The sequence below is a fragment of the Artemia sp. Qi Xiang Cuo genome, chromosome 16 (assembly GCF_049724085.1).
Source record: "Artemia sp. Qi Xiang Cuo chromosome 16, ASM4972408v1, whole genome shotgun sequence".
NCBI lineage: Eukaryota > Metazoa > Arthropoda > Branchiopoda > Anostraca > Artemiidae > Artemia > Artemia sp. Qi Xiang Cuo.
In genome coordinates this window covers 43,307,610-43,329,010 of record NC_142809.1, presented here as the reverse complement: position 1 = coordinate 43,329,010, position 21,401 = coordinate 43,307,610, and the positions used below count along the sequence as shown (strand labels likewise).

The following is a 21,401-nucleotide window of genomic DNA, read 5'->3' as shown; positions in this document are numbered from 1 at the left end:
TCCCTCTTCCTCCTTTACTAGCTTTTTGATAGGCTTGTTGCTTCTTTGTGAAACCGGAATAGGGTTCAGTCTATGAGGCTCTGTAGAAATTTCATTTATGATTAAGAGGATGCGGTGCCTAAAAGGATCCCCCCCCCATCTCATCCATTATAAACTTTTTGTTTTTGGTCAAACCATTTTGTTAATGATTGGGTGGTCCTGCCATAAGTTTTAGGGCCTGGATATGAGATCCAAAAGAATGACAGAAAACTAAAAGCCGGCACCCAATTTCCCGAATTTCTTAGTCAGATCATTTAACTTCTTATGTTTTGGGCTGGAAATAGAGATATTTAGTTTTAATGAAACTTATGTCACCAGAAAGAATGAATTTTGTATGTTTAATTAAATGGGGCAGATTTTCTTTAACGTTCAGGAAAGGGCAGTTTCTAAAAATGTTCTAGCATACCTGCTCGGAAAACGTAAAAAAATAGCCCAAAGAAATTCTCATTCAAGTAATCTTGTCACCTTGGGAGTTCCCTGTGGTGTTACCCGTTTTGATTGACACGTTCTCCCCAAAAAGGGCATCAAATTTCATCGTCTTTTCAGTCTCGGCAGCTCTAAAGGATAGATAGTCCCTTGGAAGAATTCGCTAAAAGGTCCTTTGTCTTTGTGAAAGGTTAGCCAACGCTGAGGTTCGCAAGTACTGCATTCTGTTAAGCACATAGACACCTAAGGTGTATGAAGATTTTCAACGAGATAATTGGAACATTAAACCATCAAGTATATTCTATTTTACTTTTTTTTTTTATTCTTTAATGCTCTAGGACAAATGAGTTCAGTACTGCTCAAATATTTCCTTATTTAAAATACATTATTAGTTGTTCATTTTTCAGTCAACTTACTAATTTCAAATTGCCATTCCTAAAACCTTGTATAGTTCGGTGGAAAATTTTAGTTCGAATAAAGTCTGTGTCGGCCTAGTAGTGATAATTGAATGAACTCACTTAAGCTTTGAATTGAGGAGTTTAGCCTTAAAAATGTTAAAAAAACAAACAGTTGCTCTACCGTTTTTCTATAAAGGAAGCGGATGTTCAATAAGTCCCGAAGTTCCTTTTGCTAGTTGCCTTACATATCTGTGTACGCATATTGGATCGAATCTGAAAGAAACTGCAAACCTGGCACGAAAAAATGATGCTCACAAGATCCGTACTTGTGTATGCATCCCTGACTTTAAAGCTTTCGTATTTGAGTGGAGCATGCCGATCTCGTTTTTATAATAGCCCAGGGTCGTATCCAGGATTTTTTCGGGGGGGGGGGGAGGGGTTTTACAAAAAAATCAACATTAAAAGTTTGTTTATATTCATTTTTGTTTCTGAGTGTGACAAACATTTGGGTGGGGGGGGGGGTCAAACCCCATATCTGTTTGTTCCATATTCGTAGTTGTAGAAGTATGTTTTTCTATTGTTGTTTCTTCTTCTTTTTTACTCAGTCTTTCTTGGCCGTTCCTTTTTTTTTGGGGGGGGGGGGTGCTAGGCGTATCCCCTCTTTTACCCCCCCCCCTGGTAAATTCCCCCAACATACAATATTGACTAGCCAAAGAGAAAGTGTGATAAATAAAATAAGGGGCTGTGGAATATTCTACCTATATTCCAAAATATAGGCAGAGTGTATGGTGTAGAATACCCTATAGTGTTTGTTTTTACATTTTTATTTATCTAATTCTTTTTCATATTTTTGGGGGTTGAGTTATCATAGTAGGGTTAAAGTCATATGGGGGGGGGTTATCATAAAGGTTTAAAAAAAATAACTTGAAAAAATAAAATTAGTGTAACTGTAGACTTTCCATGGAATTGGTCTGGTACAGCAAGGAGTCAAACTCTTGAGTCAAAACCAATCAAGAAATAAGCAAGCAATAGTTTTAATAAAGAAAGCTGCTTTTAAAAATGATGAAGCCCTGTTGAGAAGAAAAAGTATTGGCTATCATCCACTTGGTGCATATCAAGATTTTCTCGTCTGAAGTGCCTTTACTTTTATAGACTAAGTGACTTTTCAGGAAGGAATGCGAGACTGTGTGCCATTACTTTCTCCGGAACTGGGAAGCTCAATATATAGTTATTTATACTTTTAGAACGATTTTTTCTATCGATAGCAACTTGGTCCTCCATGGGACAAAATCGTAGCTTGGTGCCACAAAATGGCAGAAAAAACTTTCCCGTGTGACAACTTCTTGGTCTCTATAAAAGGCCTCTAGTACTTTTAATTTACGTTGAATGAGAACGTTCTCGATCTCCTAGGACCTATGGTTCAATACGATCACCCTGGGAAACACACAATAAAGAAAAGAACAACAAAATACAAATAAACACGCATCTGTGAAATTCCTTCTGGGTAAAAAAAAAAAAAAAAAAAAAATCAAAACTCCACATTTTTGGAGATGGTGCTTGAACTAGGTTTCTCTAATGTGCTGAATTTAATTTTCATTAAGATCACTAACCATTTTGGGGATTTTCTGCCATTTTGTGAAAATCAGGTGAATTTTCTCAGGCTCGTAGTGCTTGATGTGTGAGATTAAACTTAAAGAAATCTATATATTCTGAATCATTATAAAAAGTCGATTATTTTATTGTGTTAATTGTTATCAAAATTATTACATTTAAAAAATTACAATTAATTGTTATTATTACTTACAGTTTGTTACCACGAAATCTTTGATGCTGCACTAAATATATTCTACATGCATTCTGGGATATAGGTAGAATATTCCAAAATCCCCTTTTTTCGATTTTTTCATTTGTCTCGATATCCTTTTGGCTGATCAATTTGAATGTGGGGATAACTTTTGATGATCCTCTTTTTGTAAATAAAATGATCATGGAAAAAGAAGAAACTTAGTTGTTGCGACATTTTTGCACTGATTTTTATTCAAAAATTTCGTGTGTTCATCTTCAACTAAGTTTTTAGCTTAAGTATATCTCAAAAGTAAATAAAACTAAATGAAATATGTCGGCTTTTCCGCGTGCACTTTATATTTGGAAATTTTTGGCTAAATATATTTAGATTAACGTTGGTCTATAGACCTTGGATTTCATATGCATTCTTAAAGCTGACAGGAATGGTGCCAAAAGAATGGTTATGGAACCAAAATTGTGCCAAGTCAAACAACGACCGTAATATACTGGTTTTTTTTTTGTATTTTTGTATATAACCAAAACCGTCTCAGGTGCAATGCTATATATATGTCGTTTTCATAATTTTTATAGGTTGGGTTGGGTGCCTTCTCTATCACTAGGTTATATTAAAGCTCAGCACGTTTAATTGTGCTAAGTTAACATATTGAATATGATGTAACGAATGTTTCCACAGTGCAATAAAAGGCTACAAAATCAGTTGCAAAGCTCAACATTTATTGGCTATAAAATCATGGAACGTGACAAATAAAGTATATTGTTCGCTATGTAATAATGAATTATGGCTTCCTACACGAGCTTCAGAAATGTACATGGAAGTTTATCTAACTTACAAATAGCGGTTTAATAGGGACAAATGCTTTTATTTGACAATGAAACAACAAGAAAATATAAATAGTTTATCTGCTGATGACGGCCACTGTATATGTGATCGAAATATCCAGATATTTTTCTTGTTGTTTCACTGTCAAATAAAAGAATTTGTGTTTATTGAACGTTATTTGTACGTCATGGAAAGGCAGCGTGGTCTTCAAAAATCCCTAAGTTTATCTTGAGAGCACTTAACTCATTGACAGGAAGTCCAAACCACGATGTGGACCTAACATGATGATTTGTAATATTTAACAATGACTTGATTATTTTTGTTTATCCGGGTTGCAGTGGTAGCTAGCAACCTAGTAAGAGACTACCACACCCTATAGTAAAAACTAAAGTAACCCATAACTCCTAAAAATAGATCCAGATTAAAACAAGAACTACGCTATTAGAACCGCATTGCCCAAAAGCTCTATATAGCAAAATTACCGTCCCTTGGCTTGAATAACAAGGAAAATATATTGGCTTGAAAATCAAGAAAATTGGCTGTAACCACGATGTTCTCCAATTACGGCATCTTTTTTTCTTTCCGTTTTTTTTCCTCCTCAGCTAGCTGGGCACTGAAAAATCATAGAGAACTGTATAATGGCTAATTTTAAAGGAAATTGCTACATCTAGTGCCTTTGTAAATAAAAATAAAATAGTTTTTAAGATAGAATCAATTTTGACAAAAAAAACTGCATTTTTGATGTCTTCATACTGCGAACTTTTCAAAGATATTTGATTTTTGAAGCAATCAAACAGTTCGTGGTAACGAACTGTATAGGAAGATCGACTCGTCTCAATTGTAACCGAAACTCTAAAAAATGAAATTTTGATACCAATAGATACATCAAAAGAATCGGATTTTTATGATTATTTTAAATATGCAAGTTTCAACAAGTTCAGTTATAGGCATCAAAAGTTACGAGCCTGAAAAATATGCCTTATTTTTGAAAAAAAGGGAAATTACGTAAAGGATCGATACTATAAATGGGAATTTTGTAAGTACCATCAGTATCATGGCTATAGTGATAGCTTAATTACCGAATAAAAGAAGTCGACCGTGGGTGGGCTTGAACCACCAACATTTCGGTTAACAGCAGATCACGCTAGCCTTTGCCCAACGGGGTCAATAAATAGTGTTATAAAATGAACAATATGGTCTGTTTAAAGAGAAATCTTGGTTGGAGCAGTAGCTTGCAACTAGTGAAAGACGATCACGCCCAATACTAAGAAATACAATAGCCCACAACTCCTAAAAATAGTGTTTGATCAAAATTATAATAAAGAACGAACTCTAGCCTATACTAAGTGGATCCAGGTTGCAGCTGTAGCTTTCAACCTAGTTTTACATTAAAAGACGATCATTGGGATAACAAACCATTGCATACATTGAACTTAGTTAGCTACTTGATTATTTGAGGTTCGTCTTTTACTCTTTGGAAGAAGAAAAAGCCGTAGACTTTTCCTGTTTGTAATCATATAGCATAAAATAAACCCCAGCTGCAACTGACGTCATTTCTTAAGAGTAAAGAACAAAATTTAGTAATTGAAAATCAAACAGTTCGCGGTAACGAATTATAGTAAGAGCGACCCGTCTCAATAGATCTATCAAAAGCATTTTATTTTTATGCTGAATTTAAATATTTAAGTTTCATCAAGTTTACTCTTACCAATCAAAAGTTACGAGCCTGAGAAAATTTGCCTTATTTTCAAAAAAGGAGAAAACACCCCCTAAAAGTCATTGAATCTTAATGAAAATCACACCATCAGATACAGCGTATCAGAGAACCTTACTATAGAGGTTTCAAGCTCCTATCTGCAAAAATGTGGAATTTATTTTTTTTTTTTTTTGCCAGAAGAAAGATCACTTACGCGTGTTTATTTGTATTTTTTTTTATAAGGGATGATTGTATCGAACTTGGCGAGAGGGCTTATTTGAACGGAAATTTTTGAACAAAAATTAGTTCGTGGGTGACAATTGAGATCCGTCCCTCCCCATGAAATGCTCGGTACATTTAAATCAGGGACTGGAAGCCCAAATCATTCTACCAACCTAACATAAATTTGTAAGATTTAACAATGACTTAGTTATTTTTTGTACATTTGAATAAAAATTTGGTCAGGTGTGGAGATAAGCGCGATAGCGTAACAGATGGATTTGTGAGATTTTACAATGACTCAGTTATTTTTTGTTTATTTGAATAAAAATTTGGTCAGGTGTGGAGATCAGCGTGACAGCCCCACGCCCCAAATTACCTAACCTTTTTAAGCATTACCTAACGTTATTACATACATACATACATATACACACTATATAAATAATACCGTAACAAATTACCTAGCGTAATTTTCTTTGGGACCGGCAGCCCGAACCACTCTGCCGACCTGACATGTTGATTTATAAGATTTAACAATGACATCTTGTATATGATGTCATGATATACAATTTACTCGTCTCTTGTATAGTTTCGGATGACGTCATTGATATAGAATAATATCTACAATAAAAATTCCTTCATTAAATTAAGAGGTTGGATGCAAACTTCGTCATTAAGCATAGGGTTGGTATATCTACCTCGATGAATTTTTTTGTATTTTTTACCAGGTCATGGTTGCAGCGGTAGCTAGCAACCTAGTAAGAGACGATCACGTTCAATACAAAGAAATACAATGCCCATAACTCCTAAAGAAAAGTGTCAGATCAAAACAAGAAGCACAGTATTAGAATTGCCTTGTCTGAAACCCCTACATAGGAAACTTACCGTCTCTTGGCTTGAACGACGAGGGAAATATATTGGCTTGAAAATTCCCTTGTCTCCTTAATACCCTTAGCCTCAATAGTAGTATTAGTAGTAGGGCTAGTAGGCATATACTGTAGTACCGATTGGATGGTTCAACATCCCTCTTAACATACACTGAAAGTTTCAAAACAATACTCGGAGATTTTCCTGATATAAAGCTGTTACGACCTTTTAATAACCTGCATCCACATAGTGTGTTTCAATTTAGTTCAACATTTTCTTCAACACTCCTTGAAAGTTTCACTGTAATACCCTTAGCTTCAGTAGTACTAGTAGTAGTTGTTGTATTAGTAGTTGTAGCCGTAGCACTTGCAGTAGTAGTTGTAGTATCAGTAGTAGTAGTAGTGTTTGTAGTTGCAGTAGTATGCAAGTTTTGCATTTTGCCTTGTTCAACATCCCCCTTAAAATGTCCTGAAAGTTTCATCTTTATACCTTAGACCATTCTTGGGACGCTGCTGATACGCTCTTTTGATAGCCTGCTTGTACAGAGTGTGTTTTTATTTTGCTCAACATCCCCCTAAACATTCCCTGAAAGCTTAAACTTCCTACCCTTAGCCTCAGATAGGGGTGGTTCAAAGCAATCAGGTCAGGGGGGATGAGATACCCTCATTTAAAAGACTCCTGGATCATAGTATACGACTCACGAAACTTATCTAACCTGGATGTCCCTGTCTTGTACACCTCGTATATTGAGAAGTTTTAACTTTTCAGGAATGAATGAGTGTAGCAACTGCATCCCTACGTGTAGAGCGCTTCCTAAAATATTTAGATCTACAATCAAAGGTCGAGACCACTCATCCTAATTAGGGATATCTTTTAATTACTGTCCCTTAAAGGTCATTAACTGTGCGAGTAATTTTTGCTTGAAGACCAGCAATAAAAAAATGTACATAGTTTGTAACGAAGTTTTTATGCAATATCTGCGAGTATTTACCCTGCTGTAGCATTGTAGATTGATGCTCTGCTTAGTAGTACGGGGCCCGGGGTTTAATTCCCGCTGCCGTAAGGTTGGGGCGAAAAACAGCTTTTTTTCATTTTGGGAATGTCATTTAACTATTTCCAAGATGTCTTCTTATCTGCACCATTCGATGCAATCTGAAAAATGGCATGTAGAAGCAATCTTAGTTAAATATCGCCCAAAACATCACCTACGCGGTGTAGAAGCGGAGATCGCCTATGAATTCGATTTCCTTATGAGACTTGTATGTTTTAAATCGCGCTCAACATTATGCAATGAACGGCTTCAAAATCCCTATTGAATCTTAACATTTATTGGCTATAAAATTATGAATGTCACAAATAAAGTATATTGTTTGCTTCATATTGTTGGACCTTGGCTTCAGTACAATCTATGATAGGCTCCACTATTAACTATCAGTGCATTTAGCTTGATATATGGCTAAAATATTCAAGCTAATGGCAAACTTATTGAGAAAACTTAGACAAATCAAATGGAGAAAAAAAACGTTTTAATTTTTAGGTGGTAACGTAGATTTTTTTTTTATGATGATTTGACTGTTGAGACAGTGAGAAGGTCTCCAACTACTGGGTATGAATCCTATATTGATCGTTTGAAAATTCCAGACGATTTACGCAATTATGTAAATAAAAGAGGTAATAACAGAAAAAATTTTCAGTTCCATTTCTTTTGAACAAATTAATTAACGTATTTTTTATTTTTATGTAAACAGAGCCGCGTTTTCAGGCTCAGCGGGTTCGAACACGGGTTGTTCTCGTCTAGTTTCAAGTTTCTCGTCTAGTTTTGTCTAGTTTCAGCGGGCTCGAAGCTTCAACCCCGTGTTTGATACACTAGATGCACTGATGCACAACGCTTAATGCACTAGACGAGAACAACCCGTGTTCGAACCTGCTGATCCGTGAACAACCCGTCTTTAAACACGGGTTGTTCGCGTCTAGTGCATCAAGCGTTGTGCAGCAGTGCATCTAGTGTATCAAACACGGGGTTGAAGCTTCGAACCCGCTGAAACTAGACAAAACTAGACGAAAAACTAGAAACTTGAAACTAGACGAAAACAACCCGTGTTCGAACCCGCTGAGCCTGAAAACGCGGATCAGTGTTGCATCTTTGGGTGTTGGATTCCTTTTTCATATACCTTACTAAGTATAATTTGTTGGGAACGGATACATGCATAATTTTTTCGGGGGGATGGGGGAATACGAACGTGTAAAAAAAATATTAGTTATTAGCGAATCATACCCCATTCTATGTAAAACTGTTTTCGAAATAGTAACTTTTGTTCAGATTCAACTAAGAATTAGTAGTTTTACGAGGAGAAATTATTTAGAAAATTTTGAGAAGCACTCACTCAAGCCTGAACTTCTTGGCGCCCACTTGATAACACTTACTATGTCAGTCACCTTAAATTTCAGATAGCTATTGCGATTTCATTTTTTAAATATTGGGGGAAGACCCAACCAGAAATTCTGGCTTGAATTCCTTGAATAAAGTAAAATGAGTATTTTGTTGTGGACTTTTTTTAGATAACGAATATTACTTGGAGATATGAGTTTGATTTGGCTTTGGATTTGTGAATCAGCTTTTTAAAAGCACATTTAGTTACATTTGGCTGGTATAGATTTGAAAAAGTAAATATTGATCGAATCTTTTTATCTTTTTTTTTCCCAACAAAGCTGAAAAGATTGGAGATCCATGGAGAAGCCCTATTTTATCTTGATGTCTAGTCTCATCAAATGCTCCTAATAATATCCGAAAGAAATAGAAAAAAACAAGCGCCACTGTTACTGAATATGATGTGTATTTATATACACACCTAAATGTATTTCTCATGGTTGAATGTTCCTTTTTTAGCTTAGAAGAGGCTCGCCGTGCTGCAGCTGTCACAGCTCCTAAGCGTCACGCTACTGAGGATCTTTACTATCCAGAGAAGAAACGTCCGGCCCTTGAGCAGCCTCTTGACCGTTATGGTCCTTCTGCTGCAGCTTCTGCAAGATATGAAGCCTCAAGCAAATCCAGGTAATTTTTCCTTGTTTGAGGGTGGGAATAGTTATTTCATTTGACTGTGTAAAAATGACATTTTGTATGTTTCTTGATTTATTATTAAGAAACGTGAATTCACGTCTCACAGCTTGTAATAGCCCTTTTCCATTAGGAAATCAGTTCTTTAAGTTCTTAAACATCCTATTCAAATATATAGGAATAGTCAAAAGCCGAGAGAGCTCGGACACAAGGGCCCTTAAATGGATCTGTTCTCCCATTGATATGTGATCAGAAGAGAAGAAGATATAGCTATTCCATCTGAAGTATATACTTAATGTAATTCTCTATTCTTCAAATTGTTAGCCCGTTCCACCTTACAAAGTGTATATGAGCCCATCTATCTTGTAATCAATATAAGATCCAAGCCTCATTTAAAATGATCCAAGATCGCTAATCAAACCTACCTTCCTGAGAAAAGTCAGGTGAATTAGGTGCGGTTCAACATTCCTGATAGCGTGAATTAAGAAAATAATATGCGGATGAAGGAGGGCAGATTGCCGAAGATTATCCTTTTCGGCCAACCGTCTAGGGCTAAATGGAAAACAGGTCGTCCGCGGTTGGGGGGGGGGGGGTCATAAAAAAGATTTAAAGGGAACGGGAACTTCCTGGGAGGGTGTAAAGAGGGGGTTTTAAATAGATAGGGACGGAGGAGGAGCGTACGTAGCTGTGTTGGCCTCAGGTGGCTTTGTGTTGTGGTGAGTTGTTAGTGTTGATACTAATATGCCTTACTAACTATAATTATTGTTGTTGGGAAATTATGTTTTATAATTACTATCTCATTCAATCCATCACTTTCATCCACCTTGATCCACCTTTAATATTATGGAGGGACGGGGGTCACATATCTTAGTTCTTCCCAACCGGTAAAATTTAATATAGTAATTTTTTAATTTTTATGAAATTCTCCTTTATCTTTTATCGTGGGTCAGAAAGTAGCTTTTTTCTTATTATGTACTGTTTTGAATTGATCATAGAAGAGATCAACCTCATTTAGAGAATAGATAGAAGAGTTCTCCCTTTTTCCTTGCAATTATGAACATTTTGTTAAAAAAAAGGTGATTTTTGTAACTTTTTTTTACCCTTTAGCAGATAATGACTTAATAGGGAATTTTGTCTTAAGATTTTATAAATCTTGCATAATAATTGGCTATGTTTATAATTTGTGTGTGTCGTCATTAATCGGGTACCTGCAGCTATACTGCCAGACGAGCTGTCTGAACAGTAGGTTCCGTTGGGGTAATGATGAATGTTTAGAAAAAAAACCTGCACTTGCGCGGCTCCTGGTCGTAACAACCCTTCCTAAAAATAATTCATTCCATTTACCAACACACCCAAAAAAACCCCTGCTTTCATCCAGCAAAAAAAATTAAGCTTTTTCGGTCGGAGGGGGGGGGGACTTGAGAATGAAACTATTCCAAACATGTTCTGTGGATGAAGGATGACAGATTGCCGGAAGATTGTCCTTGTCGGCCAGCCATCTGGGGCCCAAAACGACAAGCCGGTCCTCCCCGAATGGGATGGGAGGATGTAAGGAAATATTTAAGAGAAATGGGAGCTTCGTGGAAGGGTTTAAAAAGGAGGCTTTAAATAGACGAGGATGTAGAAGGACCGTACATTGTTATGTGCTTGGCGACTTGATGCTGCAGTGCGTTGTTAGTAGTAGTAGTAGTATTTGCCCCAATATGACGTATTGGAATTAAAGATCCAGTTCGGTGTCCTTACATTATTAGCATATCGCGTGCGATAATTGTGTACTTCATCGCCAGAAATCAATAAATTTAAGAAACCCCTTTGAACTAAGTTGGAATAATACTTATACATGAAGAATGCAGGATAAATTTTTCCTAGACCTGACAGAGAGATAATATTTAACTGTAAATATTGAGATTTAACCAATGTTTCTTTACTATCTCCAGTCAACTCATAGTGTCATTGTGTGTCATATGTAATTGCTTCAAATGAACTGAAAACTTTATAGACTATATATTCACACAATATACCAAATGCGAGTGGTCTAAAGTTATAACTAAGGCATTCATCAATAATAGCACCAAGATATCATATGTTGGTGGTACGTTTGACTGCATAATAAATAAAATAATAATAAATATATTGGAAAAACCCGTCACAATTGAACAAAAGACGGATAAAAAACAAAAGAGAAGAAAACGCACATACAAAACACAACGAAACTTCTTGAAATGAAAATAATCACGAAGGAACTATAATACAACTATGTAAGAATGGCGGTCCACTGGTGGTTACTCGCTTCTACTCTATCACGGTACTTTTCAAGACATGCTTCCACCGCAGTAAATGGGTCAGGTACTGAATACCGCCTCGTTAGGTAAGAATTACTTGTTCTTAATGGCATCTCCAGTAGGAACTTGAGGTACCTGAAGAATATTCTTCTTATAGTTACTTTATTCGAATTTGTAAGTAACTTCCAGAACGGCGAAACGTAAAGAACATGGGGTAAGGCAACAGCAACAAATATTTGTGCACGCAGCGACCTATTTAGATTACGCTTAGAGGAAACCGAAGCTCCATAAGCTGACCTGATCTTCTTCTCGATGTGCTTTACAAGCAGTGCTCGTGTATGCTGAAGAGTTTCACCGATCGGCAGACCCAGGTATACAATTGACTTAGAGGGCATGACCACCTGTGACCCCAGTTGGATTTCGGGTTGAGAGGCATTCCAGTTAAATAACAGTACTTCACATTTTGTCACATTAAAACTCAACCCAATTTCATCATACTCCATCTCCAAAATTTTAAAGTTAGATTCCAAAGAAGACAAAATTCTTGAAAAATTTAGAAGGTCATCTGCAAACCCAACGAGGGACACGTCAATGCCTTTAAAAATACAGCAAGGGGCCACTTTTGACTGGGCCGTCGATATGCTGTTGTTGAACAGATCAGGTGATGATACGGCTCCCTGTTTTATACCTTTCTTCACCACAGCAAACCTACGACTTGATTTACCTGACAGTTTAATATGGACCTTGAGCCTACTATACATGTCATTCAAGGGTTTGACAATAGCACGGTCAACTCCGGACTTTCTCAGCTCAACCATATTCTGAGAATGGATACCCGAATCAAAAGCCCGCCGTACATCATATTCACCTATAGCTAGGCTTTCTTTCGAAATGTGGGCATCCAGTAGAACATTTGCAACTACATGCAAGGCATGGGCACATCCTAAGCCAGCTTGGAATCCAAACTGGTGGGGAGGCACTTTGCAACTAGCTTTAATGTCCGAAATTATGAGCTTTTCAAAGAGCTTGCAAAACACAGATGATACAGTAATGTGTCTATATGATGATGGTTCATGATCAGGTTTACCCCTTCTCAAAACTGGAGTGATCACACCTAAACAGAAAATGTCAGGTACAATACCATGTGTTAGTATAATTTGGTAAGCTATTGCTAAATGCTCCGATAGAATTGGACCACCATTCAGTAGGTGTAGAGCACAGATTTGGTCGGCACCGGCGGATAATTTCTTCTTTAAATTTTGACAAAGGTGGGTTATTTTCGCACTAGAAATCACGAGGTAATTATTCTCTTTCGTCATAAGCTGATCGAGCTCTTCGCTAAACTTTTTATTTTTCACTTCATCTGGTGGGGAGAATTCAGCAGCAAAATAATCTACCCATATTTCCTCATCAATATCACTAGCATTTTGTCCCGTACTTTCTACAGGCCTGGCATGGAGCTTCCAGACCAAATTAGGGTTTTCAATGATTTTTGAAACTGTTTCTCGTTTAAGGCTACTACGATGTTTTCGTAGCTCTTTCGCGAACCGCCGTTTTGTATAAACCCGCAATTCATTGACTACCCCGCTTCTTGGCCGGTCGCACTCGTGCCAAACCCCCAGCCAGAACTTGGCAGCTGCTCTTGCCTTCACAAGCTCACTGTTAGAGGCCCATCCTTTCACTCGCGACCCACGTCGGACGCTACGTAATGGGACAGCAACCCTTTCAGCTACTCTCAAGGAGTGGCAAATTTCGCAGAAATACATGTTCAGTTGCAGGCGTATCTCGCTTTCCGTTAGGCCACAATCCCACTGTAGGAGGTGGAAAGGCACTTTAATTTTCTTCAAAATTTGTTCACAATTGAGCTGGAACTGCTCACGGACTACTTTTTTCCAATCACGTGTTGGCTCAGGCTTGGTTTTTGGAGCACGCTGGGGACTGACGGCTGGTCTTGCAAAAGAGAGAGGTAAATGATCCGAATAGGCACCGTCAGATCCAACCGAGACTGACTCTAGGTCCAGTTTGTAAGTTACTACATGATCAAGATTTGAGACGGTTTTTGCGGTACTGATATAGGAATAGCACTTATCCTTCTTAGCAACTTTAAATCCGCTTGGTAAGGCGTTCAGCAATAGTACAGCCCGAGGGCAGGAAAGATCGTCGAGATTGCAGTTAAAGTCACCAAGAATTATAACAGGGCATGATTTCTGGACTACACTGAGGAGGCACTTTCCGAGCTTCTGGCATGCTTTTGCAAACTTCTTTTCTGAAGCGATGTCATTATAATTGGTTGGTAAATAAACATTTACGAAAAACACGCCATGCATTTTGGCAGCTTGGAACCATTCAATCTGCTCGACACACACTGGGGGCCCCGAGTTAGAGCGCGTGATTATGGCTAGGCCACCAGAGGGACGACCCCGAGTCCCAGATCTTCGCGCAGGTTGAACGAGGTAATGCATATCCGAGGAAAACTTTAGAAGGTTTACACTATCATCGGTCAGAAAGTGTTCCTGTATGCAAATACAGTTATATTCTTTAGAAAGGTCAGTTAGAAAGGGGATTCTGTCCAACACTTTACCGTTCATATTCCAGCAGAATATTCGATTTTCCATTTACGTGCTAGTGTTAGGCTGGGCTTTGTTAAAGGGGCAAGCAGCATGGTAGCAAGAGTGTCTACTAGAGCCGCACGCAGTTTAGGCATTTTTGCGGATTACTACATGGGTTGTCCTTACTAGAGCTGTGACCATCGCCACCGCAGCGCGAACACCTTTCTGTTTGCGAACAGTCAGCTGCTAAATGACCAACAGCATGGCACTTGAAACACCTCCTCGGTAGAAAGCGGAACTCTTCAATCCTGAACAGTTCTAAACAAATCTTCAGCGGGTTCGCGATAGCGTTTTCAAGTGTTTGTCGACTTGCATAGAATAACTTGAGCGCTCTCGTAGATCTGCATTGCGCCACTTTATCGCAACCAGCAATTTGACAGAGTTCACTCTCGCTAACTGATGAGGGTACTCTTTTCATGATACCGACAAACTGGGGAACTTTGACTTTAGTGGTTATGTTCTTCCTTTTCATTGCTTCTGCAAGTTGGGTAGCGGCATCTCGAGACTGGACAAGAATCTTCCAGTCATCGTTGCTACGTTTCAGAGTAAGAGAATCGGAGCTTACGTCGCTAGGGCAAACCTTTGCAATGAAGTCTTTCCGGGATTGTAGCATAATAGATAATTATGATAATTATATATTTGTATAACAGTAATTCAGGGATAATAAAATTTTACTACTATTACTACTAACAAATCACCGCAGCACAAGTCAGAACCATATTTTCACATGCCGGTAAAGCTATTGTTTTCTAGAAAAGCAGTACAGTTATCTAGCGGTCGTAGTTTGCCTTATGCATTGTCCAAGTTATAGAGGTCACTACATAAAACTTGACTGTAAAGGTAACGAGTTATAGAGGTCAACTCCCTACAATTTTCAGAGGTTTAATCACTAAATTTAGTCCCTACAGCCATTACAAAGTGAAGAATAACTTTATTAGCGTATTATAGACTTGACATATCAAGAATTGACTTTCGGAATGTCAATAATAAATTTAGTATGCTTGAAAATAGACACCTGGACATTAACAGAATCTGATACGAAAATATGTTAAACAAAATTAATACATATCAAAGCTTACACGTTGCATCCAGCCTACCGGGGTTTCGACTAACAGAGGTCCGTTGGAAAAACTTCTTGATACAGAGGGAAATTTTGACTTGTGGAGTTTAAATGATAACTTATCTACAATATTTTGAGTTATAGAGGTAATTTTTAGCTACTTTGACTTACAGAAGTAAAATATAAGGTTATAATGGTTCAGTAAAAGCCTTAGATCTGTAATTAAAAACCTAAAAAATTTGTAAATACCAGCTCTATTGGAAATTGAACAATATTTCTAAATTATTCACTTAACATGTGATAGGTTTAAGTTCCTGATCTACAACAGTAACTTCAGCAAACTAAATCTAGATCCGTTGATTTTGAATTCAAATCAAGTAGTTGCAGGCATCAAGACATGTTTAATTGTAGAAAAGCCAAGACAGCAAAAGAAACACATAAAACTGACAACACACCGAATTTTTCTTTTTGCGTTGAGTAACATCACCAAAATGATGGGTGGAAACCTGACTTGAACCAGTGAAAATAACGGACAGTCATTTACTAGGTTGAAAATTATGAAGTGTTATACAATATCAAATCAATAGAGTATAGATAATCCAAGTTGAAGCAAAATTTGAAGATTAGTATTGGGATAACACTTCAAAAATCATGTGTGTTTCTACCGAGCACAGTAAAATACAAAATGCGGAAAAACTAAGATTTAAAATGCACCCTCTGCACTACAATTCTTTTTCGTCTTTCGATGACTATCATCCAGATATACTAATTGTCCATTTTTCACCAATGCACCACACACTGCTGGAGTCAGTACTGAGTCACTAAGATTGCATACGATCGCACCAGTTTCTACGAAATCACAGATTGGTCACCGTAAAGACGGCCGTTATTAGCAACCGTCATATGACACTCGCTAGATTACGGCATTGCTTTTCTAGGAATTCATTGCCTGTTACCTGTTACCAAAGTTTGAGATGTGCATTGCGTATGCTTAATAGTATCGGATTTTTTGTGTCCTTTTTCTGTTAGGTTTCCGTAATCATATCGGTTTATATTTACAGAGCTTATGAAGAAGACAGATATCGCTCAGTCAAAGCTAATGTCGAAAGATTTGATGATAGGAAACAGGGTTCTTCTCGGCGCGTTGAAGATGTCTCGACTTCGCGTGGATCTCTAATTTCAGCTAAAAAAGAAGATCGAAGAGTAGAAACGAGACAGCCCTCTCGTGATCGGTAAATTTTTCCTTTCTTGGGCCTATACTATTTCTCAGTATAAATATTGTTTACAAAAAATTATTATTACTGGAAGAAAATATTAATTTATAAGATGACCTCTAACATATGCTTGTGTCTAAGGCGATTTTTTCATTTTTCTATTTTGGAATTTCGCCTGATACCAATTCAACTCTTGAAGCCAAAGATATATCTTGATGGCAACAAAAAGCGATATGTAAGTATGGCACTAAATATTCAATTAAGTATTGTCGTTGTGGGATTAAAAACGACAATTAAATATTTCTCTATTGCAGTAAACAAAAAAGTGGAATCTAAAATTGTCTACAACTTTGCTACAACAATATGATTGCCAACCTAGGTATTATCGAAAAAATTACCATATGGCCGTTTGACCCCAAAAAAAGCCAATGCAAGCGTAAGAAGCTGATGCATCCCTGATGCTCATCCAAAAAATCTGTATAAGAAAAGAATTAGTATTGGATTGAGGGAACCGAAATGTCAGCCAAGAAGAGTGCCACTCGTAAAACAAAATAATTGATGATATAACCAAATTTTTGTCTTATATGCATTGTTCTATATATATGAGATAAGGTATATTTTTTTCCTACAAAAAATAATAACAGAAAAATCGTTAAGACATACAAATTAAGTATTCCCACAAAGGCTCCATGGCCTTTAAAGGTTGGGGGATTTATGTTTAACTATTTAATATTGTTTTGGAAGCGCTTTGAAATCTGGCCTTTTCTTTATTGTTAAAAATTATATCCTTTTTGTCTTTTTTTTGTCATTTATTATAAGTGGCTGACCGTGTGGAGAAAGTTGATAATCTAGCCAAAACCAGCTAAATATCCAATGAAACCTGTATTTAATTAAAGACACCTATATAACAAGTGAAAATAAACCAAATTATATTAAAAAGTATTATATAACATTATAACAAAAGCAACATTATATAAAGGTATGCTAATTAGAAATATGTATTTATTTATTTTTCTAATCAGTCTTCCTAAGTAATGAGATTCGAGTCTTACCAAAGCCTTCTTACCTTCTTGTAGATCATCTGAATCTGTTTGAATCAAAATTTATTCGCTCAGCGTGTTTCTCCTTTCGGTGACTATTGTTCTTCACCCCTGCTAGTGCCGTGGTAAATTGTTTGAGGGAAGTCAAATTAAGAGTGCATACACATTATATGCACGTGTGTTTGCAGTGTTGTCACGGGTGCGCACCGTAACAACATTAATATGAGTTCATTACTTGGCCCTGTCCATCAATATGGGGGCCCAATGTACAGTAGGATTACATGTTTATTTATTGAACTGATGCCGTCCGACTATTATGATGTCTATTACTTAGTGTCTCTGAATGCTCGGCATTCTTTTTTCAATGAAGAAATCTTAGCGGAGAGCATAATTCGTAATTAGTACTTTTTATTATATTTCGATATTGTAATTATAACATTTTAATATTATACTATTATTATTGTAGATATGGTTCTAAGGCATCCGCGCGTGGTGCTGATGCAGGACGAAGAGTATTGGATACATATGAGCCAAAAGAAGTTCGCGGGGATAGATCTGGAGGACGTCGTGACATGCCACCCCAGTCTGCTCGAGATCGTGATGCTCGTTCTGTCGCTCATCCCCCCAGAGGACACTATGAAGCTCTTCCAAAAGGTGTGAATCTATTTTCAGGTGCCAGTCTTTTCCTGTTGTGGGAAAATCCTGTGATATACCCTCCATTGCCGTATCCAGTTTGTCCAGTAAAAAGAAGATCTGTCTTGTCTTCAGACTATCTGCTTTGTCTTTTTTCTACAACTAGCCATGTCTTGATGCCTACTGCAAAATACTTGATTATCAATTCCGTGGATTTTGAAACGAAAATCAAGTATTTTGCAGTAAGCATCAAGACATGGCTAATTGTAGAAAAAAGACAAAACAGATAGTCCGAGTAATTGAGAGACAAAAATGTTTAAATGGCACGGGTAAATGGTGGAAATGGAGAAGATGACAAAGATAGTAAATCCTTGCCATAAGATAGGAAAAAATATTTAATCTTGAATTTATACTGTTAAAAATGGTATACTGCCAGGTTATACAAAGATACTTCATAGAAGATGCTCATGGAGATATTCTATTTATTAGGTTAATCGTAAAGCTAAAATAGAAATATTACTGACCATGCAAATTATTCAATTAAATCCCATGAAGCTCAACCCTCACTCAAGTCCATTCCCATTTACCTCAACCCCGTTCATGCGAACTCATTCAACTTGAGTCAGCCTCCGTTTAATCCAACTGAATGTAACCCGGCTCGCATTCAGCCTAATCGTGCGCAGCTAAACCTCATTTAACTCACTTTTGTGAAATCCCTGCCTAGTTTACTTTTATTATTATTCCATTAATTTTGAAAGTTTTCTTTGTTAATTAATATTCATTTAGAATGGATTTCCTTTTTTTTCTTTGAAAAACTGATTTTCTCAGGGGTTTGTGAACTCTAAAAACGTCTTACATGTTTAAAGAATTTGTGCGTCTGATCGGCTTGAAACCTCTATCGTTAAATCACTTAAAAGTGGTGTAAATCAGAAACACTCAGTATAACTAATTAGTGTCGTAATTGATTAATTGTCGTAAGTCAGATCATTATCAGTTGTACCAAAAGATATGTATTAAAGTTTAATTGTTGAGTTGATTCGCGTTTATGTAAATGGAAGTTTAGTTGTATCAGAAAGGATTTGGTGTGAATATACCTAAATTAAACGTAGTTAGGGTTGAATTAAATTGAGTGAGTTTATTTGGAACCAGAAATGCCAGCTGGATTTACTTTCCTTTTTTTCTTGCTTTCCGTTGAGGAGAAGATAAAATACATTCTTTGGCTAATCTTATGTAGACCAACCTTGCTCTGGCTATATTTTTACTTTTCCAAATTAATAAAAAAAAATTAATTTTAATACAAAAAAATAAAAACCAAGAATGAGCCTAATTGTGAAAAAGTGAGGCTAAAATTAGAATCCGAGTTTTAACCCATTAAAATAGACTTGAAGTTAATCTTGTTTTTGATTTATCTAGCAATGGCGTCAGTCGGTGATGGGAGATCCATTCTCCTAGATTTATAAACTATCTCTAATGGGGGTATTTTCATTCAAAATGATTTTTTGATATTTCCATTGGACAAATTGTAAAAAGCGATAAATTTGCTCCCCTGCCTTCCCCATAGATTTTTGATAAAATATATAACCCTTCTCCGTTCCTAGATTTCATTTTAATTGACGCTATTTTTATCTAGTTCTACTGGGAATCACTGCACTGTTAGCATTTTCCTATTACATCCATGCTGAGCCAAAAATTCCACTGTATTTAATTTCCTATATTATTTGGTTTAAACGTCAATAACTAACAGCTATATTCTTAATCCCAGTTAAATGACCCATTCACGCGACGGACACGATTAACAAGCGACGGACACAATTTGAAACAGTCTATAAGTTACTGGGTTTTATATTATTATATCTCTGAAAAAAATACAGTATATTCTTTATAATTTTAAATGAATTCTAAGTTCTAACTCACTGCAGTAATTCCAGCTTGCGTAAATATATATGGAGTAAACGGAGGAGGAGCGTGCGTTGCCCTATTGGCATTATGCGGCTTTGTGTTGCAGTTTGTTGTTAATAGTAGTAGTAGTAAATACATATAGTACGCAGAATATAGGAAATTATTTTGTGGGAATGTCTACGCAATTGTTGGATATTGGACAAACATTGAGTATTGCTGAGTCATATATTAGTTGATGGGTATAGAGCAAACATCGAGCTTTGAGTATTACCGAGTATGTCAAACATTGAGTACTATGTATTGAGACACACGTCAATTGTGTATCGACAAGTCTTTCACTGATTAATGGTTCGCTTTATGAATCTTCAATGTCACTATCCAACAAAACACCTATAAGCACTAGAATTGAACAAATTACCGTTCAAAACCTACAGATTTGACATAGTTTTGTAAAAAACTACTGCCCCACTTTCTTTCGCTCTCTTTCTTTCTATCTTTTTCTTGCTTTCTCTTTCTTTCTCTCTCTCGTTCTTTCTCTGCTTCCATTTACTTCTCTTCTTTGTAAAAGGATGACTTATATCGGATCATTTTCAGATCCGAGATATCCTCCTCCCTCTGGTGGATCAGATTGGGAAGAAAGAAGTGCTCATCCCTACCCGCCTCCAAAGTATCCTGGTGGGACTTCAGGAGCGCCTCTCCTTGAAGCACCGAGCTGGGGATCCGACTCTAGATATGGTTCGGTTGGAGCCTCAAGCATGGGTAGGGCTCCACTCATGGGAGCTCCAATGCAGGCTCCTCAAATGCAGCAGTATGGTCATTCATCAATGCCGATGGGTGTACCTCCACCCTACGGAGTGGATTCACGTTTTGACGCGTATAAACATGGAATGGGCAATATGAGATATTGAAGAATTTTTAATAGTAAATAACGTCAGTTACCATTATATGTGTTTTTGAACTATGTTTCCATTTGTAGAATAGAGACTCATTGCCACTTCTTTTTTTGTAGTTGGACTTTAAAAGGAATAAATGTTAGTGTTTGCTGAGAAAAAAAGATGAAGAAAAACAGAACCGGAGTGGGCAGCATTTCAGACTTAGTGAGGTTCCTTCTTTTTTAGATGAATGCAATACATCAAGAGGGAATTTCCCCGTAATTTCCTGTTTTCCTAGTGTAAGGGCTAATTTTAAGCTGTTAATAATGCCAGCTACCGAAACAACCATGATGCCCTGCAGGTCCGCCGTTCCGCTGTCTTTTTAAACTTCTGTGTTGTTCTGCTCGTATACTGGACAAATTTGGCTGATATTTGTTGCTTACTGTTTTGAGACTCGCTTAATTTT

General features: G+C 36.9%; 1 protein-coding gene across 2 annotated transcripts in view; it reads left to right on the top strand.

The window, feature by feature from the left end:
• Positions 1 to 21,061, top strand: part of LOC148942934 (uncharacterized) — a 60,873-nt gene extending 39,812 nt beyond the window's left edge. For both annotated transcript variants that reach the window (XM_089102551.1, XM_089102550.1), the window contains exons 14-17: positions 9,159 to 9,323; positions 16,339 to 16,509; positions 17,998 to 18,185; positions 20,658 to 21,061. In XM_089102551.1, coding sequence (XP_088958677.1) covers positions 9,159 to 9,323; positions 16,339 to 16,509; positions 17,998 to 18,185; positions 20,658 to 20,971 — 838 coding nt within the window. In that variant the 3' untranslated portion in view covers positions 20,972 to 21,061. The remainder of the gene's footprint in view (positions 1 to 9,158; positions 9,324 to 16,338; positions 16,510 to 17,997; positions 18,186 to 20,657) is intronic.
• The last annotated feature ends 340 nt before the right edge of the window (positions 21,062 to 21,401 follow it).